Source organism: Oncorhynchus clarkii, chromosome 18 (genome assembly GCF_045791955.1).
Source record: "Oncorhynchus clarkii lewisi isolate Uvic-CL-2024 chromosome 18, UVic_Ocla_1.0, whole genome shotgun sequence".
NCBI classification, from domain to species: Eukaryota; Metazoa; Chordata; class Actinopteri; order Salmoniformes; family Salmonidae; genus Oncorhynchus; species Oncorhynchus clarkii.
Genome location: NC_092164.1, coordinates 60,286,742 through 60,312,753, shown reverse-complemented (window position 1 = coordinate 60,312,753; position 26,012 = coordinate 60,286,742). Strand labels below are relative to the sequence as shown.

The 26,012-nt window shown below is 45.1% G+C and overlaps 1 protein-coding gene across 3 annotated transcripts in view; it reads right to left on the bottom strand.

Moving 5' to 3' along the window:
• Window positions 1-26,012, bottom strand: part of LOC139373804 (protein tyrosine phosphatase type IVA 3) — a 62,321-nt gene that overhangs the window by 11,724 nt on the left and 24,585 nt on the right. The window contains exons 1-3 of one of the 3 annotated variants that reach the window (XM_071114812.1): window positions 11,910-12,336; window positions 10,416-11,017; window positions 8,027-8,119 (exon numbers count right to left, since the gene is read on the bottom strand). In XM_071114812.1, coding sequence (XP_070970913.1) covers window positions 8,027-8,119; window positions 10,416-10,520 — 198 coding nt within the window. In that variant the 5' untranslated portion in view covers window positions 10,521-11,017; window positions 11,910-12,336. Of the gene's footprint in view, window positions 1-8,026; window positions 8,120-10,415; window positions 11,018-11,593; window positions 11,879-11,909; window positions 12,337-26,012 lie in introns of those variants that run through there. The other 2 variants (XM_071114814.1, XM_071114813.1) reach the window with 2 other exon arrangements.

Here is a 26,012-nt window from a genome sequence, read left to right as displayed (position 1 = left end):
GCTTGGCCCTCCTATGTTGAACATAATAAACATCTCTCTATCCACCGGATGTGTCCTAAACTCACTAAAAAAGTGGCAGTAATAAAGCCTCTCTTGAAAAAGCCAAACCTTGACCCAGAAAATATAAAAAACTTTTTCTTTTTTTTTTTAAATCGGCCTATATCGAATATCCCATCCTTCTCAAAAAAATTTGAAAAAGCTGTTGCGCAGCAACTCACGGCCTTCCAGAAGATAAACAATGTATACGAAACGCTTCAGACTGGTTTTAGACCGCATCAAAGCACTGAGACTGCATTGTGAAGATGGCAAATTACTTTTAAATGGCGTCAGACAGAGGCTCTGCATCTGTCCTTGTGCTCTGCATCTGTCCTCGTGCTCCTAGACCCTAGTGCTGCTTTTGATACCATCGATCACCACATTCTTTTGGAGGGATTGGAAACCCAAATTGGTCTACACGGAAAAGTTCTGGCCTGGTTTAGATCTTATCTGTTGGAAAGATATCAGTTTGTCTCTGTGAATGGTTTGTCCTCTTGACAAATCAACTGTAAATTTCAGTGTTCCTCAAGGTTCCATTTTAGGACCACTATTGTTTTCACTATATATTTTACCTCTTGGTGATGTCATTCGGAAACATAATGTTAACTTTCACTGCTATGCGGATGACACACAGTTGTACATTTCAATGAAACATGGTGAAGCCCCAAAATTGCCCTCGCTGGAAGCCTGTGTTTCAGACATAAGGAAGTGGATAGCTTCAAATGTTCTACTTTTAAACTTGGACAAAACAGAGATACTTGTTGTAGGTCCCAAGAAACAAAGAGATCTTCTGTTGAATCTGATAATTAATCTTGATGGTTGTACAGTCGTCTCAAATAAAACTGAAGGATCTCGGCGTTGGACCCTGATCTCTCTTTTGAAGAACATATCAAGACTGTTTCAAGGACAGCTTTTTTCCATCTACGTAACATTGCAAAAATCAGAAACTTTCTGCCCAAAAATGGTGCAGAAAAATGTATCCATGCTTTTGTTACTTCTAGATTAGACTAATGCAATGCTCTACTTTCTGGCTACCCAGATAAAGCACTAAATAGACTTCCGTTAGTGTTAAATACGGCTGCTAGAATCCTGACTAGAACCAAAACATTTGATCATATTACTCCAGTGCTAGCCTCCCTACACTGACTTCCTGTTAAGGCAAGGGCTGATTTCAAGGTTTTACTGCTAACCTACAAAGCATTACATAGGCTTGCTGCTACCTATCTCTCTGATTTGGTCCGGCCGTACATACCTACACGTAAGCTACGGTCACAAGACGCAGGCCTCCTAATTGTCCCTAGAATTTCTAAACAAACAGCTGGCGGCCGGGCTTTCTCCTATAGAGCTCCATTTTTATGGAATGGTCTGCCTACCCATATGAGAGACGCAGACTCGGTCTCAACCTTGAAGTCTTTATTGAAGACTCATCTCTTCAGTAGGTCCTATGATTGAGATATTTGTGGGCTATACCTGGCCTTGTCTCAGGATGGTAAGTTGGTGGTTGAAGATATCCCTCTAGTGGTGTGGGGGCTGTGCTTTGGCAAAGTGGGTGGGGTTATATCCTGCCTGTTTGGCTCTGTCCGGGGTATCGTCGGATGGGACCACAGTGTCTCCTGACCCCTCCTGTCTCAGTCTCCAGTATTTATGCTACAGTAGTTTGTGTCGGGAGGCTAGGGTCAGTCTGTTATATCTGGAGTATTTCTCCTGTCGTATCCGGTGTCCTGTATGAATTTAAGTATGCTCTCTTTAATTCTCTCTTTCTCTCTTTCTTTCTCTCCCTCTCTCTCTCGGAGGACCTGAGCCCTAGGACCATGCCTCAGGACTACCTGGCATGATGACTCCTTGCTGTCCCCAGTCCACCTGGCCGTGCTGCTGCTCCAGTTTCAACTGTTCTGTCTGCGGCTATGGAACCCTGACCTGTTCACCGGATGTGCTACCTGTCCCAGACCTGCTGTTTTCAACTCTAGAGACAGCAGGAGCGGTCTATTTACATCTATATTTTTCATAGCTGTCTATATACCACCACAGACCGATGCTGGCACTAAGACCGCACTCAATGAGCTGTATGTGGCCATAAGCAAACAGGAGAATGCTAATCCAGAGGGGGAGCTCCTAGTGGCTGGGACTTTAATGCAGGGAGACTCAAATCAGTTTTACCTCATTTCTATCAGCATGTTAAATGTGCAACCAGAGGGGGGGGGGGGGGGGGGGGTGGAATTAAATAAATAAACTCTAGACCACCTTTCCTCCACACAGATGCATACAAAGATCTCCCTCGCCCTCCATTTGGTAAATCTAAACATAATTGTATCCTCCTGATTCCTGCTTACAAGAAAAAACTAAATCAGGAAGCACCAGTGACTAGATCAATAAGAAAGTGGCCAGATGAAGCAGAAGCTAAGCTACAGGACTGTTTTTCTAGCAGGGTAGGGAACAACACATCCGCAACGCTGATCCTCAACACGGGGGCCACTCAGGGCTGCGTGCCCAGTCCCCTCCTGTACTCCCTGTTCACTCATGACTGCATGGCCAGGCACGACTCACCAACACCAACAACAAGTTTGCAGATGACACAACATTGGTAGGCCTGATCACCGATGAGACAGCCTATAGGGAGGAGTTCAGAGACCTGGTCGTGTGGTGCCAGGACAACAACCTCTCCCTCAACGTAATCAAGACAAAGGAGATGATTGTGGACTACAGGAAAAGGAGGTCCGAGCACACCCCCATTCTCATCAACAAGGCTGTAGTGGAACAGGTTGAGAGCTTCAAGCTCCTTGGTGTCCACATCACCAACAAACTACCATGGCCCAAACACACTAAGACAGTTGTAAAGAGGGCACGACAAAGCCTATTCCGCCTCAGGAGATTGAAAAGATTTGGTCATGGTTCCTCAGATCCTCAACAAGGTTCTACAGCTGCACCATCGAGAGCATCCTGCCCGGAGTGGCAACTGCTCGGCCTTCGACCGCAAGGCACTACAGAGGGTAGAACATACGGCCCAGTACATCACTGGGGCCAAGCTGCCTGCCATCCAGGACCTCTATATCAGGCGGTGTCAGAAGAAGGCCTAAAAATTGTCAAAGACTCCACCCACCTTAGTCATGGACGGTTCTCTCTGCTACCGCACGGCAAGCGGTACCGGAGCGCCAAGTCGAGGTCCAAAAGGCTTCTTAAAAGCTTCTACCCCCAAGCCATAAGACTCCTGAATAGCTAAGACTCCTGAATACACAGACCCCTATTTTACGCTGCTGCTACTCGCTGTTTATAATCTATGCATAGTCACTTTAACTCTACATGTGCATATTACCTCCAGTGCTCCCACACCGGTACCCCCAGTATATAGCCTCGCTTGTTATTTTACTGCTGCAGTTTAATTATTTGTTACTTTCACTAAAAAGAAAAATGTATACTTATTTGTATTTTTTTTCTTAACTTCTTAAAGCATTGTTCATTAAGGGCTTGTAAGTAAGCATTTCACTGTTGTATTCGGCACATGTGACAAATACAATTTGATTTGAATCTTACCCTGGAGGCAGAACTGGGTGTTAGATGGGCCAACTGCAAAGTCAATATTGGCTCTATCATAAAAATTAATGACAACAGAATTGTGCTTTTTAAAAAAAATCTTAATTTAAAGTTAGCGTTAGGCATTAGGGTTAGCAGTGTGGTTAGGGTTAGGCATTAGGGTTAACAGTGTGGTTAGGGTTAGGCATTAGGGTTAACAGTGTGGTTAGGGTTAGGCATTAGGGTTAGCAGTGTGGTTAGGGTTAGGCATTAGGGTTAGCAGTGTGGTTAGGGTTAGGCATTAGGGTTAGCAGTGTGGTTAGGGTTAGGCATTAGGGTTAACAGTGTGGTTAGGGTTAGGCATTAGGGTTAACAGTGTGGTTAGGGTTAGGCATTAGGGTTAGCAGTGTGGTTAGGGTTAGGCATTAGGGTTAACAGTGTGGTTAGGGTTAGGCATTAGGGTTAACAGTGTGGTTAGGGTTAGGCATTAGGGTTAACAGTGTGGTTAGGGTTAGGCATTAGGGTTAACAGTGTGGTTAGGGTTAGGCATTAGGGTTAACAGTGTGGTTAGGGTTATGCATTAGGGTTAGCAGTGTGGTTAGGGTTAGGCATTAGGGTTAACAGTGTGGTTAGGGTTAGGCATTAGGGTTAACAGTGTGGTTAGGGTTAGGCATTAGGGTTAGCAGTGTGGTTAGGGTTAGGCATTAGGGTTAGCAGTGTGGTTAGGGTTAGGCATTAGGGTTAGCAGTGTGGTTAGGGTTAGGCATTAGGGTTAACAGTGTGGTTAGGGTTAGGCATTAGGGTTAGCAGTGTGGTCAGGGTTAGGCATTGGGGTTAGCAGTGTGGTTAGGGTTAGGCATTAGGGTTAGCAGTGTGGTTAGGCATTAGGGTTAACAGTGTGGTTAGCGTTAGGCATTAGGGTTAACAGTGTGGTTAGGGTTAGGCATTAGGGTTAGCAGTGTGGTTAGGGTTAGGCATTAGGGTTAGCAGTGTGGTTAGGGTTAGGCATTAGGGTTAGCAGTGTGGTTAGGGTTAGGCATTAGGGTTAACAGTGTGGTTAGGGTTAGGCATTAGGGTTAACAGTGTGGTTAGGGTTAGGCATTAGGGTTAGCAGTGTGGTTAGGGTTAGGCATTAGGGTTAACAGTGTGGTTAGGGTTAGGCATTAGGGTTAACAGTGTGGTTAGGGTTAGGCATTAGGGTTAACAGTGTGGTTAGGGTTAGGCATTAGGGTTAACAGTGTGGTTAGGGTTAGGCATTAGGGTTAAAAGTGTGGTTAGGGTTAGGCATTAGGGTTAGCAGTGTGGTTAGGGTTAGGCATTAGGGTTAACAGTGTGGTTAGGGTTAGGCATTAGGGTTAACAGTGTGGTTAGGGTTAGGCATTAGGGTTAGCAGTGTGGTTAGGGTTAGGCATTAGGGTTAGCAGTGTGGTTGGGGTTAGGCATTAGGGTTAGCAGTGTGGTTAGGGTTAGGCATTAGGATTAACAGTGTGGTTAGGGTTAGGCATTAGGGTTAGCAGTGTGGTTAGGGTTAGGCATTAGGGTTAGCAGTGTGGTTAGGGTTAGGCATTAGGGTTAGCAGTGTGGTTAGGGTTAGGCATTAGGGTTAACAGTGTGGTTAGCGTTAGGCATTAGGGTTAACAGTGTGGTTAGGGTTAGGCATTAGGGTTAGCAGTGTGGTTAGGGTTAGGCATTAGGGTTAGCAGTGTGGTTAGGGTTAGGCATTAGGGTTAGCAGTGTGGTTAGGGTTAGGCATTAGGGTTAGCAGTGTGGTTAGGGTTAGGCATTAGGGTTAGCAGTGTGGTTAGGGTTAGGCATTAGGGTTAGCAGTGTGGTTAGGGTTAGGCATTAGGGTTAGCAGTGTGGTTAGGGTTAGGCATTAGGGTTAGCAGTGTGGTTAGGGTTAGGCATTAGGGTTAGCAGTGTGGTTAGGGTTAGGCATTAGGGTTAGCAGTGTGGTTAGGGTTAGGCATTAGGGTTAGCAGTGTGGTTAGGGTTAGGCATTAGGGTTAGCAGTGTGGTTAGGGTTAGGCATTAGGGTTAACAGTGTGGTTAGGGTTAGCAGTGTGGTTAGGGTTAGGCATTAGGGTTAGCAGTGTGGTTAGGGTTAGGCATTAGGGTTAACAGTGTGGTTAGGGTTAGGCATTAGGGTTAGCAGTGTGGTTAGGGTTAGGCATTAGGGTTAGCAGTGTGGTTAGGGTTAGGCATTAGGGTTAGCAGTGTGGTTAGGGTTAGGCATTAGGGTTAGCAGTGTGGTTAGGGTTAGGCCTTAGGGTTAACAGTGTGGTTAGGGTTAGGCATTAGGGTTAGCAGTGTGGTTAGCGTTAGGCATTAGGGTTAGCAGTGTGGTTAGGGTTAGGCATTAGGGTTAGCAGTGTGGTTAGGGTTAGGCATTAGGGTTAACAGTGTGGTTAGGGTTAGGCATTAGGGTTAACAGTGTGGTTAGGGTTAGGCATTAGGGTTAGCAGTGTGGTTAGGGTTAGGCATTAGGGTTAGCAGTGTGGTTAGGGTTAGGCATTAGGGTTAGCAGTGTGGTTAGGGTTAGGCATTAGGGTTAGCAGTGTGGTTAGGGTTAGGCATTAGGGTTAGCAGTGTGGTTAGGGTTAGGCATTAGGGTTAACAGTGTGGTTAGGGTTAGGCATTAGGGTTAGCAGTGTGGTTAGGGTTAGGCATTAGGGTTAGCAGTGTGGTTAGGGTTAGGCATTAGGGTTAGCAGTGTGGTTAGGGTTAGGCATTAGGGTTAGCAGTGTGGTTAGGGTTAGGCATTAGGGTTAGCAGTGTGGTTAGGGTTAGGCATTAGGGTTAGCAGTGTGGTTAGGGTTAGGCATTAGGGTTAGCAGTGTGGTTTAGGGTTAGGCATTAGGGTTAGCAGTGTGGTTAGGGTTAGGCATTAGGGTTAACAGTGTGGTTAGGGTTAGGCATTAGGGTTAACAGTGTGGTTAGGGTTAGGCATTAGGGTTAGCAGTGTGGTTAGGGTTAGGCATTAGGGTTAGCAGTGTGGTTAGGGTTAGGCATTAGGGTTAGCAGTGTGGTTAGGGTTAGGCATTAGGGTTAACAGTGTGGTTAGGGTTAGGCATTAGGGTTAGCAGTGTGGTTAGGGTTAGGCATTAGGGTTAGCAGTGTGGTTAGGGTTAGGCATTAGGGTTAACAGTGTGGTTAGGGTTAGGCATTAGGGTTAGCAGTGTGGTTAGGGTTAGGCATTAGGGTTAGCAGTGTGGTTAGGGTTAGGCATTAGGGTTAGCAGTGTGGTTTAGGGTTAGGCATTAGGGTTAGCAGTGTGGTTAGGGTTAGGCATTAGGGTTAACAGTGTGGTTAGGGTTAGGCATTAGGGTTAACAGTGTGGTTAGGGTTAGGCATTAGGGTTAGCAGTGTGGTTAGGGTTAGGCATTAGGGTTAGCAGTGTGGTTAAGGTTAGAATCAGATTGTATGACTTTGTGGCTGTGCCAGCTAGTGACCACTCTGCAGAGCAAAAACGGTTTCAGGTTTTCGAAAAATTTGAAATTCTCCAACTTCAGGACAGGGGGCCTAGCCCCACTCCAGACATCCCCCCCAGCCGTCCTCATGTACTTTGTGCCCCCTCAGATTTTTGGGGTGCATGACGCCCCCGAGACAAAGGCTACCCCCTCCCAGGCATTCACTTCTGTTTTTCTGGATGCTGGAGAGCTATTGCCAATTGCCATGATCCTCAATGTTTTCCAGGGTTCTGGCAGAAAGCTAAGTATTTCCTTCACGTAAACAAAAATCCAGGGTCTTGTGTTTACTTAACCTCGTCCCCAGGCTATTGCGCATGGCGCATATAAGACTGGGATATCAACGATTAAAAGTTGGCCTTAGTGGGAGTGACCATATAATTCAATGGGGGTGACCTACTGAGTAAAGTATTTGTCATCATTGTGTGTTGTGGGAGATAAAGCCAATATATTTCAGTATTGGGCTAACAAAGGCCCAGTTTGACACATTGGACCACCAGACTCTTCTCCCATTTGGGTGGAAGTGTCTGGCAACAAGATTAGAGCTTACGTAACTGGAGAGAGAGAAAAAAATGGAGATGTGGAGGCCGTGTGGAGTAACCAGGCTCTGCAGCTGCCATGGCAACGATGGAACGTTGACGTATGGGTAATCAGAAACAGTGTCTTCGAGTTCAGATACAGATACTGGTCCGAGTTGTGTGTTTAGGGGTGATCCAGATGAGTCTTCGAAGGGGTATTGGCTGTTATCAGGATGTTGGGTGTATATCAGTACTTATGCATGTGTGCCTGTGTTTACGTGCATATAAGGACCGGGTGTGCTCCAGGAATTTGCCCCCCCCCCGCCCATCTACCTCAGCCCCCACTGAACACAGAGCAGTTTGTTTGATAACACTCTGCCCCCTCCTTCCCTCCCTCGTCGTGTCTTTCGGGGGAATCAGTAAGGGAAGTCCTGTCTGAGACACTCTACTCTTCACAGGGAAATGTGAGGGACATGTGACACTGTGGGCTGTACTCACCACCACGGTGATGCCGTCCTTCTCCAGCGGAGCCTTGTCATAGGTGACCTCACACACTCTCACCACCGTCGTGGCTCCGTACTTCTTAAGGTCCTAAGGGGGGAGGGGTGGGGGCAAGTTAGGTTAAAAGTAACTCACACTGTGTGTGTGTGAGGAGGGAGGGGACAAGTTAGGTTAAAAGTAACTCGCACTGTGCGTGTGTGAGGAGGGAGGGGACAAGTTAGGTTAAAAGTAACTTGCACTGTGTGTGTGTGAGGAGGGAGGGGACAAGTTAGGTTAAAAGTAACTTGCACTGTGTGTGTGTGAGGAGGGAGGGGACAAGTTAGGTTAAAAGTAACTCGCACTGTGTGTGTGTGAGGAGGGAGGGGACAAGTTAGGTTAAAAGTAACTCGCACTGTGTGTGTGTGAGGAGGGAGGGGACAAGTTAGATGAAAAGTAACTCACACTGTGTGTGTGTGTGTGTGTGTGTGTGTGTGTGTGTGTGAGGAGGGGAGGTACACGTATGTATACAAATAGAGCCAATATGTCTGCATGCACATGTTCATATGGTAGAACAGGAGTAAACAAACAAACAGGAGTCTGATTGAGTTATTTTAAGGGTTCTGCCTGTGTCTGTCCGTCCGCCTGTCTGCCTGTGCCTGTCCTTCCGCCGCGGTACACTTTGAGAGCGCACCTGTGTCTGTCCGCGGTACACTGTGAGAGGGCACCTGTGTCTGTCCGCGGTACACTGTGAGAGGGCACCTGTGTCTGTCCGCGGTACACTGTGAGAGGGCACCTGTGTCTGTCCGCGGTACACTGTGAGAGGGCACCTGTGTCTGTCCGCGGTACACTGTGAGAGGGCACCTGTGTCTGTCCGCGGTACACTGTGAGAGCGCACCTGTGTCTGTCCGCGGTACACTGTGAGAGCGCACCTGTGTCTGTCCGCGGTACACTGTGAGAGCGCACCTGTGTCTGTCCGCGGTACACTGTGAGAGCGCACCTGTGTCTGTCCGCGGTACACTGTGAGAGCGCACCTGTGTCTGTCCGCGGTACACTGTGAGAGGGCACCTGTGTCTGTCCGCGGTACACTGTGAGAGCGCACCTGTGTCTGTCCGCGGTACACTGTGAGAGCGCACCTGTGTCTGTCCGCGGTACACTGTGAGAGGGCACCTGTGGCCCACGTTGTTCTGAGAAGTGTAGCGGTAGTTCTGCTATTGTCTGACCGTGCGGCACGCTCCTCTCACCGCAAGGTGTCCGAAGGTTGCACCAGGACACCATAGAAACGGAGGCTTTGTGAAATCAGGAGCCCGTTGTTATCATCCCTCTGTACTGTTTTATCAGTGTATAAGCAGTGTGGGGAGGAGGGGCTTGGATCAGTATCGACATAATGTAATAGTGCAGCCAAAGCGCGCGTGCGCAGAAAGAACGAGAGAGAGAGAGAAAACGAGAGAGAGAGAGAGAGAAACGAGAGAGAGAGAGAGAAAACGAGAGAGAGAGAGAGAAAACGAGAGAGAGAGAGAAAACGAGAGAAAACGGAGAGAGAAAACGAGAGAGAGAGAAAACGAGAGAGAGAAAACGAGAGAGAGAGAAAACGAGAGAGAGAGAAAACGAGAGAGAAAACGAGAGAGAGAAAACGAGAGAGAGAGCGAGAAAACGAGAGAACAGGGAGAACAGGGAGCGAGAACAGGGAGCGAGAACAGGGAGCGAGAACAGGGAGCGAGAGAGAGAGAACAGGGAGCGAGAGAGAGAGAACAGGGAGCGAGAGAGAGAGAACAGGGAGCGAGAGAGAGTGAACAGAGAGCGAGAGAGAGAGAACAGAGAGCGAGAGAGAACAGGGAGCGAGAACAGGGAGCGAGAACAGGGAGCGAGAGAGAGAGAGAACAGGGAGCGAGAGAGAGAGAGAACAGGGAGCGAGAGAGAGAGAGAACAGGGAGCGAGAGAGAGAGAGAACAGGGAGCGAGAGAGAGAGAGAACAGGGAGCGAGAGAGAGAGAGAACAGGGAGCGAGAGAGAGAGAGAACAGGGAGCGAGAGAGAGAGAGAACAGGGAGCGAGAGAGAGAGAGAACGGGGAGCGAGAGAGAGAGAGAACGGGGAGCGAGAGAGAGAGAGAACAGGGAGCGAGAGAGAGAGAGAACAGGGAGCGAGAGGGAGAGAACAGGGAGCGAGAGAGAACAGGGAGCGAGATCGAGAACAGGGAGCGAGAGAGAGAACAGGGAGCGAGAGAGAGAACAGAGAGAGATCGAGAACAGAGAGAGATCGAGAACAGAGAGAGATCGAGAACAGAGAGAGAGAGAGAACAGAGAGAGAGAGAGAGAACAGGGAGAGAGAGAACAAAGAGGGAAGATGAGAGAGAGATAAAGGAGAGACAAGAACAAGGGAGTAAGAGAGGGTTGGATAGAGCAGTCCTCACCTCGATGAAGCTGTTCAGGGTGGAGTTGGTGGGGTTGTGCGTGATGAGTAGCCGCATGTTCTTGTAGCACACCTCGGCAGGCGCCGGACGGTTCATACGGGCCATGTTGACAACCGTTACCCAGCTGGGGGTGCGAATGCAACACGGACAGGGACGCACAGGGGACACAAACTGGTGGACCACGGACGCCACGGTAACTGGTGGGCTGAACTCCTCCGAAAACTCCTCTTCAATCCTCTTCTCAGTCCTTTCCCTCCTTTGAAAAGATCCGCCCTCGGGTTGGTCGATCCTCTGGGGTCACTGTGGTTGGTTTAGATGAGGAAGAGCGTAGCCATGGGCTTGGGGCTTTCACTGAAGAGTAGTGGAATAGTTAGTCCAATCACCCCATTAGAGTTCCTGAGAGAGGGTCTTACGGTGAGAGATCTAAGGGGGTGGAGAGTCCTGGGAGGCAGGGAGCCCTTCAGTGCAGGTTAGTAGGCTGAGAAGGCAAAGCAGTGGGCATCCTCCCCTGGATCAGTCTATGCTCTGGGATGTTGCGCGTGGCAGTAGTCTCCAGTCTTCTGCAAGAACGCCATCAAAAGCACAGCGCCAAGGATGTAAAACTGTGTGAAAGGGGAAGGGGCAAAGGAAGACAGAAGAGAGTTATCGCTGATAAATCTGAGACATTGGCTGCCTCCCGGTGAAGGACAATGGTGTTTCCCTGCTTTCTCTCATTCCCCCAACTAGCACTATGTAAATATACTGATTGATGATGTGCAACATCAAATAATGGTCTAATGTTTCAATGAGCAACAAGGGCATTCATTTCACCTCCAGTCACTGTTTTTATTTCCCTAACTAATTTGATACATTAGATATGCTGGAAATCAACATAATAACAAGCATGCCAATTATTTAAAAAAATATCACATAAAACTGACTTTATCATCTGCTCTACCAACTACAATATTTTTTCGTGTGCAAAAAAACAAACATTTGAAAAACATGATTTACAATTGCCCACATCCATCCTGATTCAATAATAACATTTACTAGCCTACAGCTATGCATTGTGGAACATTGCATTGATGACACACACACTTATACAGATTAACTTTATATCCTCAAAATATAATTCAATCCGCGCAATCAAAAAAACACGACAACCCCCCCCACCCCCCCACCCACAAAAGGCGCACCTTTGTTCACTCCGGCGAGTTAAAACTCCCGGTGTGAACAAAACATAATACTAGTCCACATCATAGCCATATATTTAGAACAATATGGCTCTGGTCCACATCCACAAAATCTTCCAACTGCTCCTCGAATAATGGATAGGACACAGACAGACCAAACAGCTTTCAGTGTGTACAGGGTCGATAATAAACCCTACATAACCCTCGAAGAACAAGCGCACGCTGATTATAAATGAGAAGAGACCTATGTGGCCAAACGAGTTTATGCGCCCGTCTCTATCTCTCTCTCGTTGCTCTATCCCCTCCCCGTGCCGCTTACCTTACGCAGCTCCCTGGTCGGAATCCTGTTGTTCCCAAGAGAATAAGAGGAGGTAAACAGTCTCTACAGCCGACACCAAAATGCCTTTTTTCTCAGACTCTGTTGAGACAGTTCAGACTTGATTTATGGCACGTAGTACACTGCCGCCTACTCCGCTACACTCCATCAGTCTGCAACTCCTATCACAGCAAAGCAGACACAGCCTTCTCTACCCATACGAGAGGGAGGGAGAGCCACCCCCAACTATATATTCCATCCCATTTTCATGATTCAGTTCTCATCTCAGTATTGGTAAATATATCCAATGCAAAACCGCCAAAAAGTTGTTCATTTGCAGCACGAAATCAACATTGTGAGGAATGTCTTAAACTTTCTGCCACTAATAAATCTTGTATTTATTATTCTACTTGACGCATTCATGTCGCCTGAGTTCGTTGAGGTTATGAGAGAGTAGGGTTGCACATTTTGGGGAATATTCAGAGGTGGAAACTCTCCGTGGGAATATATGGGAATTAACGGAAATATATGCAAATTAATATTAATACAATTTAAATGTAGATTTTTTTGCATTGGATATATTTACCATATCATATGGAGACAGAAACAGAAACCTTTTACCTTATCATGAGTATACATAACTACAAATGATTACATCCTTCCAATTGAAAAAAAAAATGTAGTTATGAATTGAACATGAATTAAATGAGTTGAGTATTCCCATGGGTGATTTCACTGAACAACAAAAGAAAGAGAATATTGAATGATCCATCGCATCTCCCAAAAACGTTTTCAACAGTTTGTAAAATGATAGTCTAGAAACTAGAGCTTTGGTTGTGTTAATCTCAGGCTTCCATGTCTTCTCCCTGGACCTCCTCAATGTCCACCTCTTGAACATCAGACTCTGAGGCCTCATCTTCACTGTCACTTTTCAACCTTGTTGAGGATGGCTTGTTGTCAGGCTCAAAAAGCCTCAAATCTGCTCGGATGGCTGCCAATGTTTCAACCCTTGAATTGGTCAGCCTATTGCGTGCTTTGTTGTGTGTGTGTTCCCAAACAAGGACCAGTTGTGCTCTGAGGTGGCTGATGTTGGTTGGATTTGGAGGATGATGGAGGCAACAGGGGAAAGAGCCTCAGATCCACAAAGTACCTTCCACCAGTTGGCTGATGAGATACGTTGGCACGACTGTCATATTGCATCTCCATCCCAAAGCCCTTGCTTGGAAGTGTACTTTGCCAGACTGCCAAGAACATTGCTCTCATCCAGGCCAAGGTGGTGATGACACCATAGGCCTTGTTGAACTCTGCACCTGCCAGGATGCTCTTGCCAGCATACTTGGGGTCCAACATGTACGCTGCATGGGCTTGTATTTCATTTTTGTTTCCCCTTTATTTAACCAGGTAGAACAGTTTAGAACAAGTTCTCATTTACAACTGCGACCCGGTCAAGATAAAGCAAAGCAGTGCGAAAAAAAAACAACAACACAGAGTTACACATAAACAAACGTACAGTCAATAACACAATAGAAAAATATATGTACAGTGTGTGTAAATGTAGAAGAGTAGGGAGGCAAGGCAAATAGGCCATAGAGGCAAAATAATTACAATTCAGCATTAACACTGTAGTGATAGATGTGCAGATGATAATGTGCAAGTAGAGATACTGGGGTGCAAAAGAGCAAGAGGATAAGTAACAACATGGGGATGAGGTAGTAGGGTGTGTTATTTACAGATTGGCTGTGTACAGGTACAGTGATCAGTAAGCTGCTCTGACAGCTGATGCTTAAAGTTAGAGAGGGAGATAAGACTCCAGCTTCAGACATTTTTGCAATTCGTTCCAGTTGCTATGGTGATCATTGAGCTGAGATAAGCCTGGGCTTTACCTAGCATAGACTTATAGATGACCTGGAGCCAGTGGGTTTGGCGACGAATATGTACTGAGGGCCAGCCAACGAGAACATAGTAGTATATGGGGCTTTGGGGAAAAAACGGATGGCACTGTGATCGACTACATCCAGTTTGCTGAGTAGAGTGTTGGAGGCTATTTTGTAAATGACATTGCAGAAGTCAAGGATCGGTAGGATATTCAGCTTTATGAGGGTATGTTTGGCAACATGAGTGAAGGAGGCTGTGTTGCGAAATAGGAAGCCGATTCTAGATTACATTTTTGATTGAAGATGATTAATGTGAGTCTGGAAGGAGAGTTTACAGTCTAACCAGACACCTAGGTATTTGTAGTTGTCCACATATTCTAAAAAAGAACCGTCCAGAGTAGTGATGCTAGTCGGGTGGGAGGGTGCGAGCAACAATCGAATGAAAAGCATGTACTTAGTTTTACTAGCATTTAAAAGCAGCTGGATGCAGAAGGAGTGTTGTATGGCATTGAAGCTTGTTTGGAGGTTTGTTAGCACAGTGTCCAAAGAAGGGCCAGAAGTATACAGAATGGTGTCGTCTGCGTAGAGGTGGATCAGAGAATCACCAGCAGCAAGAGCGACATCATTGATATATAGAGAAAAGAGTCGGCCTGAGAATTGAATCCTGTGGCCCCCCCATAGAGACTGCCAGGGGTCTGGACAACAGGCACACTGAACTCTATCTGAGAAGTAGTTGGTGAAGCAGGCAAAGCATTCATTTGAGAAGCCACGGGTATTGAGTCTGCCGATAAGAATGTGGTGATTGACAGAGTCGAAAGCCTTGGCCAGATCGATGAAGACGGCTTCACAGTACTGTCTTTTATCGATGGTGGTTATGATATCGTTTAGGACCTTGAGCGTGGCTGAGGTGCATCCATGACCAGCTCGGAAACCAGATTGCATAGTGGAGAAGGTACGGTGGGATTTGAAATGGTTGGTGGTTTGTTTGTTAACTTGGCTTTCAAAGATTTTGGAAAGGCAGGGCAGGATGGATATAGTTCTATAACAGTTTAGGGCTGGAGTGTCTTCCCCTTTGAAGAGGGGGATGACCGCAGCAGCTTTCCAATCTTTGGGGATCTCAGATGATACGAAAGAGAGGTTGAATAGGCTAGTAATAGGAGTTGGAACAATTTCGGCAGATCATTTTAGAAAGAGACGGTCCAGAGTGACTAGTCTAGCCCAGCTGATTTGTAGGGATCCAGATTTTGCAACTCTTTCAGAACATCCGCTGTCTGGATTTGGGTGAAGAGAAGCGGGGGGGGAGCTTGGGCAAGTTGCTGCAGGGGGTGCTAAGGTGTTGGTCGGGGTAGGGGTAGCCAGGTGGAAAGCATGGCCAGCCGTAGAAAAATGCCTCTTGAAATGATCGATTATCGTAGATTTATCGGTGGTGACAGTGTTTCCTATCCTCAGTGCAGTGGGCAGCAGTGAGGGGGTGCTCGTATTCTCCATGGACTTTATGGTGTCACAAAACCTTTTGGAATTAGTGCTACGGGATGCAAATTTCTGTTCGAAAAAGCTAGCCTTAGCTTTCCTAACTAACTGAGTATATTGGTTCCTGACTTCCCTGAAAAGTTGCATATCGCGAGGGCTATTCGATGCGAATGGAGACTTACATTTCCCTCACTAACTTTAAACATCAGCTATCTGAGCAGCTAACCGATCACTGCAGCTGTACATAGTCGATCTGTAAATAGCCCACCCAATCTACCTACCTCATCCCCATTGTTTTTATTTACTTTTCTGCTCTTTTGCACACCAGTTTCACTACTTGCACATTATCATCTGCCTATTTATTGCCTTACCTCCTCAAGCCATTTGCACACACTGTATATAGACTTAATTTTTTCTATTGTGTTATTGACTGTACGCTTGTTTATTCCATGTGTAACTCTGTGCCGTTGTTTGTGTCACACTGCTTTGCTTTATCTTGGCCAGGTTGCAGTTGTAAATTAGAACTTGTTCTCAACTAGCTTACCTGGTTAAATAAAGGTGAAATAAAAATACAATTAAAATAATGCAGAACGCCACAGGATGTGTTTGTGCTGGTCAAAGGCAGTCAAGACTGGGGTGAACCAAGGGCTATATCTCTCCTTAGTTTTACATTTTTTGAATGGGGCATGCTTATTGAAAATGGTGAGGAAAGCACTTTCAAAGAGCAGCCAGGCATCCTCTACTGACGGGATGAGGTCAATATCCTTCCAGGATACCCGGGCCAGGTCGATTAGAAAAGCCTGCTCGCTGAAGTGTTTCAGGGAGTGGTTGACAGTGATGAGGGGTGGTCGTTTGACCGCAGACCCATTACGCACGCATGCAATGAGGCAGTGATCGCTGAGATCCTCGTTGAAGACAGCAGATGTGTATTTAGAGGGAAAGTTGGTCAGGATGATATTTAAAAGGATGCCCATGGTTACAGATTTAGGGTTGTACCTGGTAGGTTCATTGATGATTTGTGTGAGATTGAAGGCATCTATGTTAAATTGTAGGATGGCCGGGGTGTTAAGCATGTCCCAGTTTAGGTCATCTAACAGTACGAACTCTGAAGATAGATGGGGGGGCAATCAATTCACATATGGTGTCCAGTGCACAGCTGGGGGCTGAAGGGGGTCTATAACAAGTAACAACGGTGAGAGACTTGTTTCTGGAAAGGTGGATTTTTATAAGAAGAAGCTCGAATTGTTTGGGCACTGACTTGGATAGCATGACAGAACTCCGCCCCCTCTGGCAGTTCTATCTTGTCAGAAAATGTTATAGTTAGGGATGGAAATTTCAGGATTATTGGTGGCCTTCCTAAGCCAGGATTCAGACACGGCTAGGACATCGGGGCTGGCGGAGTGTGCTAAAGCAGTGAATAAACCAAACTTAGGGAGGAGGCTTCTAATGTTAACATGCATGAAACCAAGGCTTTTACGCTTACATAAGTCAACAAATGAGAGCGCCTTGGGAATGGGAGTGGTGCTGGGGGATGCAGGGCCTGGGTCAACCTCTACATCAGCAGAGGAACAGAGGAGGAGTAGGATAAGGGTACGGCTAAAGGCTATAAGAACTGTTCGTCTAGTGCGTTCGGAACAAAGAGTAAAGTAGCAGATTTCTGGGCCCTGAAGTATAGATTCAAGGCATAATGTACAGACAAGGGTATGGATGGATGTGAGTACAGTGGAGGTAAACCTAGGCATTGAGTGACGATGAGAGAGGTTTTGTCTCTAGAGGCACCATTTAACTTCTTATGGCTGCAGGGGCAGTATTGAGTAGCTTGGATGAAAGGTGCCCAGAGTAAACGGCCTGCTTCTCAGTCCCGGTAGCTAATATTATTATTAGTATTGGATAGAAAACACTCTGAAGTTTCTAAAACTGTTTGAATGATGTCTGTGAGTATAACAGAACTCATATGGCAGGCATAAACCTGAGAAGAAATCCAAACAGAAAGTGGGAAATCTGAGGTTGGTCAATTTTCAACCCAGACCCTATTGAATACACAGTGAGATATTGGTTATGTTGCACTTCCTAAGGCTTCGACTAGATGTCAACCGTCTTTAGAAACTTGTTTGAGGATTCTACTGTGAAGTGGGGGCTCATAAGGGCTGTTTGAGCCAGGTGTCTGGCAGAGTGCCACAGGCTCTGAGGCGCGGTCACGAGAGAGTTCGCTCTCGTTCCATTGCTTTTCTACAGACATAGGAATTCTCCGGTTGGAATATTATTGAAGTTTTATGTTAAAAACATCCTAAAGATTGATTCCATACATCGTTTGACATGTTTCTCCGGACAGTAACGGAACTTTTTGACATTTCGTCTGTAACTAGGGAACGCGCTTCATGACTTTGGATTTGTTTACCAAACGTGCTAACAAACTATCTCTTTGGACATAAATTATGGACATTATCGAACTAAATCAAACATTTAATGTGGAACTGGGATTCCTGGGAGTGCATTCTGATGAAGATCATCAAAGGTAAGTGAATATTTATAATGCTATTTATGACTAATGTTGACTACCCAATATGGCGGATATCTTTTTGGCTGTATTTGTTGTCTGAAAGCTGTACTCAGATTATTGCATGTTTTGCTTTTTGAAATCTGACACAGCGGTTGCATTAAGGAGAAGTGTATCTGTATTTCCATGTCTAACAATTGTATTTTCATCGACATTTATAATGAGTATTTCTGTAAAATGATGTGGCTCTCTGCAATATCACTGCATGTTTTTGGAACTAGCTATTATATAGATATGCACTTTATCGAACAAAACATATATGTATTGTGTAACATGAAGTCCTATGAGTGTCATCTGATGAAGATCATCAAAGGTTAGTGATTCATTTTATCTCTATTTTTGCTTTTTGTGACTCCTCTCTTTGGCTGAAAAAATGGCTGAATTTTTCTCTGCTTTCGCTGTAAAGCCTATTTAAAATCGGACACTTTGGTGGGTTTAACAACATGATTACCATTAAAATGTGATAAGATACATGTATGGTTGAGGAATTTTAATTATGAGATTTCTGTTGTTTGAATTTGATGCTCTGCACTTTCACTGGCTGTTGTCATATCAATCCCATTAATGGAGCCCTAAGAAGTTTTAAGCCAGGTGAGGTCACCGCATGTGTGGGGGGTGGAACAAAACAGCTAGCAAAGGCATATTGAGCAAGGCTGGAGAGGCTCTACAGTGAAATAAGACAATCACTAACCAAAACAGCAATAGACAAGGCATATTGACATTAGGGAGAGGCATGTGTAGCCGGGTGATCATAGGGTCCAGTGAGTAGCTAGGCGAGCTGGAGACACGGCGATTCAGACAGCTAGCGGGCTGGGGCTAGCAGATGGGCCCCCGGGGGACGTCGGAATTGAAGAGCCTGTTGAAACCCCCTCGGACGGTTACGTCAGCAGACCAGTCATGATGGATCGGTGGGGCTCTGTGTCGGCAGTAAAGGGGTCCAGGCCAATTGGCCAAATAGGTTTTGTAACCCAAGAATTGGCTGATGGACCTCTTCCGCTAGCCGGTAGATGGGCCTAGCTCGAGGCTAGCTTCAGGCTAACTGGTGTTTGCTTTGGGACAGAGACGTTAGCCAAGAGTAGCCACTCTGATAGCAGCTAGCTAGCTGCGATGATCCGGTGTAAAGGTTCAGAGCTTGCGGTAGGAATTCTGAGATGTGGTAGAGAAAAAGCAGTCCGATATGCTCTGGGTTGATATCGCGCTGTGCAGACTGGTAGGAATTGACCGGGCTGAAGCTGGTTGATGTCCGAGTTAACGGTGATGACCGCTAGCAGTGGCTAACTGACTACTAGCTAGTTAGTTGGCTAGCTGCTGATGGGGGTTCTGGTTCTAAAGTGTCAAAAAATAGCATATCCGTACCACATTGGGTGAGGCGGGTTGCAGGAGAATATGTTCAGTCCGTAGATGGAAATTGAGATTAAAAATGTATATATTTTGTATATATACAAAATATATACGAAGAAAACTATATATACATGGGACGGGACAAGACAAAACAGACGTCCGACTGCTACGCAGAGATGGCAGAAGTCTTCACGCTTTTTGATGTATTTCAGAACTGCAGTTTCCTCTGCTTGGAGCAACAGTTAAGTGGGCAGGGCAGTACGGATTTCTTCTCTTACATCTGCAAGCAGAGTCTGAACATCAGACAGGATGGCATTGTCTCCCTCAATTCATGCAATGGCTACTGCTATAGGTTTCAGGAGTTTTAGGCTGCTTACCACTCTCTCCCAAAATACATAATCCAGGAGGATCCTCTTGATGAGGTTGTCCATATCGGCAGACTGTGATATGGCCATTTCTTGGAGACTCCTGCCCCTCCAGGAGACTGTCAAACATGATGACAACACCACCCCGGCAGGTGTTGCTGGGCAGCTTCAATGTGGTGCTCTTATTCTTCTCACTTTGCTTGGTGAGGTAGATTGCTGCTATAATTTGATGACCCTTCACATCCCTAACCATTTCCTTGGCTCTCTTGTAGAGTGTATCCATTGTTTTCAGTGCCATGATGTCCTTGAGGAGCAGATTCAATGCAAGAGCAGCACAGCCAATCGGTGTGATGTGAGGGTAGGACTCTTCCACTTTAGATCAAGTAGCCTTTATGTTCGCAGCATTGTCTGTCACCAGTGTAAATACCTTCTGTGGTCCAAGGTCATTGATGACTGCCTTCAGCTCATCTGCAATGTAAAGAACGGTGTGTCTGTTGTCTCTTGTGTCTGTGCTCTTGTAGAATACTGGTTGAGGGGTGGAGATTAAGTAGTTAATTATTCCTTGCCCACAAACATTAGACCACCCATCAGAGATGATTGTGATACAGTCTGCTTTCTCTATGATTTGCTTGACCTTCACTTGAACTCTAGCAAATCCAGCAAATTAGTAGATAAAGCATGTCTGGTTGGAGGCGTGTATATGCTGGGCGAAGAGCATTCAGAAATATTTTCCAATACACAGCTCGAGCAAGACATTCATCAGCATTTCTCTGATGACGTTCCTCCATTCAGTCAAAAAAAAACAGGAGGACCATGAGCTGTTGCTATCGATAAGGTGTCCAATTCATAATTTTCACCTCAAATAGAAGTAGAGGGACTTTTGTCAGAGGTTGCTTGTTGTGAGCGCTGAGGGAACTTTATGCACTTGGCCAGATGATTCTGCATCTTTGTTGCATTCTTCACATATGATTTGGCACAGAATTTGTAAATGTACACAGTGTTTCCTTCTACATTAGCTGCAGTGAAATGTCTCCACACATCACCCTTGGCATTTTCCTGTAAAGATTAGGATTTTTTTTAAAAATTTAAAAGCCCCAAATACAATTCCATGTACAGACAAATTGTTAAGCAGTTAGATTAAACAACTAATTTGTAAGATAAATGTTTTGAAACGAAATATGTATGGAAACAGGTGAATTAACACTCCTCAGTTAGCAGGCTCAAGCAAGCTAAAACCCACATGGTAGCAAAAACTAACCTGCAGAAATTGTTAACATGTAAGAAATTATAAGCACACTTTGCCGTAAGCTACTATTTACTAGTCAACAAAAAATAATGTATGTCATATAACATATATTCACCCCACCCGGTATTGTAATCAAAACGTACTAGGAAACATGTAGTCCTTGGCTCAGACAGTGTAATACTGTGGGCTCAACAGCATCTCATTAGTGTGCAAGATCTTGAGAATCAGCTCTACATGTGATGGAAGAATGCACTGTGCATGCAGAGGGTTGCAATTCCATTGAATTGGGGATAGTTTAACTACAATATGACACAAGACCTAGAATTGCCTTATGTGTATCCAACAAAAAAGGTTCACTGTTATAAGCTAACTTTTTTGATGAATTTAAGCAAAATTCCCCAAATTCCAGGGCTTAACTTCCCATGGAAAATTTCAGGCAAAATTCCAGAAATTTACCAGAAAGTTTACGACCCTTTGCAACCCTATGAGAGAGTGAAGTTCTGAATGGAGAATGACTCTACATTCCCAAGCATGGTTAATATCTGTGGCAATGTCACATCAATTCCAGACATTTTGTGAATTAGATATTATTGAAAGATGTCCCATTTGAAACATTACAAGTGCCTCTTTGGACCCAATAAATGAATAAATAACCAGTAAAGTAAATTTGAAGAAGGGAGATATGACAGCTCATGCTAGATTAAGCAAAATAAGGAATTGGGTTGCTTGAAGAAAGATGCTGACCTGACATTTCATGAGGGCCCAGGGGAAAACACCCTGTCCTTAAAAAGAGCACTGGGAGTGAGCAGTAAAACAGTCAATTAAGGGGTCAGGTCCTCCACCAAAAAAATCCATTACATGTTTGGCTGGTCATTTGCACTCCAAATAAACAATGAGAGTAAAGTGATCTAACTTTCCCATCTGTGATTTTCGATGCCTCGTCTGTCCAGCAGCTCTCTCTCTTTTCCCCCTTAGCTCCCTGTCTAAACATCAGCCATACAGTTCTAAGGCCTGGCCTCTACCCGTCTTGCATGCCCAAGCAGCTGAACCACAAGTAAATAAAAAAACTAGTCTATACCACCCTGACAATCATGCTTGATGCTTGAGCAAACAATGAAGTCCCAGCCCTATAATCTTAAAGTGAAGTGACAAACTGGGATTCTAGGTGGGTAGATGAGCAGAACAGGCAAAATTAAACAAACAGAAGAACACAATTACAGGCTGAGGTCCCAGAGTAGGGCCCAGTTCCCAGAAGTCAGTGCAGTACAGCGGGAACTATGGTGGAGCTTAATTGTGTGTTGCTGTGATGTGTGTTTGTACCAGTTAGACTCAAGGGTCACATGCAATCAACAGGAGAGAGAGAGAGAGAGACCGTGATCAGTAAACATCCTTAGAAGGTACAAGGGTGATGGGTGCACACACACAACAGGTGGACTGACTGGCTAAATTAATAGATGGAATCTGCGGTAGAGGAAATAGTGCCACTGTCCACCCCAAGGCCGTTGTTACTGTTTATGTTGACGAAGCGGATGTGAGGAGCTTCATCCAACATGGTAAACAAATTGCAGTATATATTCTGCTGTGTTATCGCATGTGCAAGGATGTCCGAGGGAGGGGGCTGTTTCACTATTAAGGATTCCAGCTTTAAGGATCTAGGGGTGTTAAACCCACACTAGAATTAGTTATTTTACATTCTATTACTATTGTAGAGACACACACTCACACATGCATTATCCTCCATTGGGCTCCTACGCCCTTAAAAAAACGGACTGGCAGTCTATTCCTCCTTCAGGACAATTACCTAGCTGTTTCCCACAAGGGTAACATGAATAAATATTTACAGTGACCATTTTAAGAGCAGCTGTTGGTAGCAGGGACCCGGGTATGACAGCACTTAAATAAACTTCAACGTGAACGTGTAAACCTCAAATAAACTTTAAATGAACCTTAAATAAACCTCAACGTGAAGGAGATAGGGGATTGGTGGAGGATGAGAAGGAGGATGAGGAGGAAGAGGAGGATGAGAAAGAGGAAGAGGAGGAGGAAGAGGAGGTGGAGGAACAGATGCATCCCTTGTGCTCGTGCACCCATGTCACATTGCTGCAACGTGTCCCTATGGAATCTGGAGAAATATATTTCTGCACCTTGACGGTAGTGATGGTCACAGAGAGGCCTGCCTGGAGGTCTCAGCTCAGAATCTGTTTTCTAAATGTGGAGGACACTCAGACTTGGCGTGTGGTTGGTCCGATAGGTCGATTTGCTATTTTGAAATGCCAAGTCATATGACTGTGCCGAGATGGTGTCCTCCTTAAAATGCTGCCGTTTCTTATTATGAGAGTGACCTCTTCAAAGTGTGATGGTTTAATCGCTGTGGAGACACACGATATGAGAGGTGTAAGGACAAGTGAGTGTAGCATCATGCGGTAGGATGACAGTTGTACTGATTGTAAGTGGTTTGGGTGCCTGTGTGTGTGTGTGTGTGTGTGTGTGTGTGTGTGTGTGTGTGTGTGTGTGTGTGTGTGTGTGTGTGTGTGTGTGTGTGTGTGTGTGTGTGTGTGTGTGTGTGTGTGTGTTTTTGCAGGTATGTTTTTGACTAATTAATTAGGGCCGATTTCAAGTTTTCATAACAATCGCCGATTTGCCGATTTCTTTTTAGTTTTAATTTTATTTATTTTTTTCCTTTATTTAACGAGGCAAGTCAGTTAAGAACACATTCTTATTTTCAATGACGGCCTAGGAACAGTGGGTTAACTGCCTTGTTCAGGGGCAGAACTAAAGATTTTCACCTTATCAGCTCGGGGGATCCAATCTTGCAACCTTACAGTTAACTAGTCCAACTCAATAACGACCTGCTTCTCTCTCGTAGCACTCCACACTGCCTGTTACGCGAATGCAGTAAGCCAAGGTAAGTTGCTAGCTAGCATTAAACGTATCTTATAAAAAACAATCAATCATAATCACTAGTTAACTACACATGGTTGATGATATTACTAGATATTATCTAGCGTGTTCTGCGTTGCATATAATCTGACTGAGCATACAAGCATATACATTTCTAAGTATCTGACTGAGCGGTGGTAGGCAGAAGCAGGCGGGTAAACATTCATTCAAACAGCACTTTTGTGCGTTTTGCCAGCAGCTCTTCGTTGTGCATCAAGCATTGCGCTGTTTATGACTTCAAGCCTATCAACTCCCGAGATGAGGCTGGTGTAACAGAAGTGAAATGGCTAGCTAGTTAGCGCGTGCTAATAAAGTTTCAAACGTCACTAGCTCTGAGCCTTCTAGTAGTTGTTCCCCTTGCTCTGCATGGGTAACGCTGCTTCGATGGTGGCTGTTGTCGTTGTGTTGCTGGTTCGAGCCCAGGGAAGAGCGAGGAGAGGGACGGAAGCTATACTGTTACACTGGCAATACTAAAGTGCCTTTAAGAACATCTAATAGTCAAAGGTTAATGAAATACAAATGGTATAGAGGGAAATAGTCCTATAATTCATATAATAACTACAACCTAAAACTTCTGACCTGGGAATATTGAAGACTCATGTTAAAAGGAACCACCAGCTTTCATATGTTCTCATGTTCTGAGCAAGGAACTGAAACGTTAGCTTTCTTACATAGCACATATTGCACTTTTACTTTCTTCTCCAACACTTTGTTTTTGCATTATTTAAACCAAATTGAACATGTTCCATTATTTACTTGAGGCTAAATTGATTTTATTGATATATTATATTAAGTTAAAATAAGTGTTCATTCAGTATTGTTGTAATTGTCATTATTACAAATAAATCAATAAAAATCGTCCGATTAATCGGTATCTGCTTTTTTGGTCCTCCAATAATCGGTATCGGCGTTGAAAAATCATAATCGGTCGACCTCTAGTGTGTGTGTTACAGTGTGTTACACAGTGTCCATGTTCAACAGGGTTGTTTTGACACCCGGCACTTCAGTGAGGCTATTTTGAAGAACGGGGACCTGATGCTCTCTCGACTGAAACTGAACTAAAAATAAACCTGGCAGCTGCTTTCTGATGCATTTAGGCCTGCGGGTACAGAAAGCTGAGGGCTGCACAGTATGAGATAGCATGGGAGAGTGGGGAGGGGAGTGCGTGTGTGTGTGTGCACTTGTTTTGAAATCAAAGATGCGCTCCATGAAGTTTGAGCAATCCACTGACCACTGCCTTTTGAAAAAGTGTAAATTAAGATGGCATAGGCTAAACTGGGATATTAGAAAATTAATATTATTGGCATGGAAATGGAGACTCAAATGGAGGGTTAACTTAAATTAGCAGTGTCAAATCCAAATGTTCATCAAATACCTAACATGTTCAGGACTAGCTACAGAATTGTAACGGGACATGTGATGCTCCCTTATGAGTAACACCTCGGAAGGAATTGTTCGACTAAAATGAGTGAGGAAGTGAAGTTAAATGTAATGCATTTTTACTCCATGAGGTAAACCAACAATGTGAACGCCACCATATTGTCTTGTTTCCTATCCTCTCTTATTGATACGAAACAGGTGAGTTTCATTCAAAGTGACGCTAGATTTCTAAGTCGCACCTGTCTCGAGCAATGACAGAAGATCTGAAATATACAATATGGCTGGGTCGTGTGCAGAGGGGAGAGGACATTTTGAAAATGGACTTCGACTAGGACTAACTGAATTTATCCATTATGAATCCACACAGATTCTGGCCTTCTATTGCAAAATGTTTCACTATGGTGTGCCCTGCTGAACATGGCCCTGAACTGAACTAGGCCACCTAAATGCCTTATGTAACCTGTCACATGGTGGGGGTTAGTATTTTTAGTCCTTTTTACCAGTCGGGGCTCGGGGTTCAGGTGAAAAGGGTTTTGGCTTTCATCCCCTCAACATGGCTCCCGAATTCCATCATCTGACATTTACATAACTTGACCCTTGACCTTTGAATGTGACCTTTCCCAACTGAGGCTGGTCCTCCACTGACTGTCATCACGAGGGCAACAAAAAAGACACCCGCCATCGATCAACAACATACAGAACTAGCGCAAAAGACCAGCCATGGCATGTCCATGTCCTAAACAGATGAACACAACATGTCCTCCATAGTAAACTGAGTAGGCCAAGTTGGCAAGCAACCCACAGTGAAACACATTAATCATCGTTGCTGATTAAATTACCAGAGTAATGATGGGGATAGGGAGGCCATAAGTACTGATCTGAATAGGGTTGCCTTCATAGGCCCATAATGGAGATTGTCTGTAACCTGTTGTG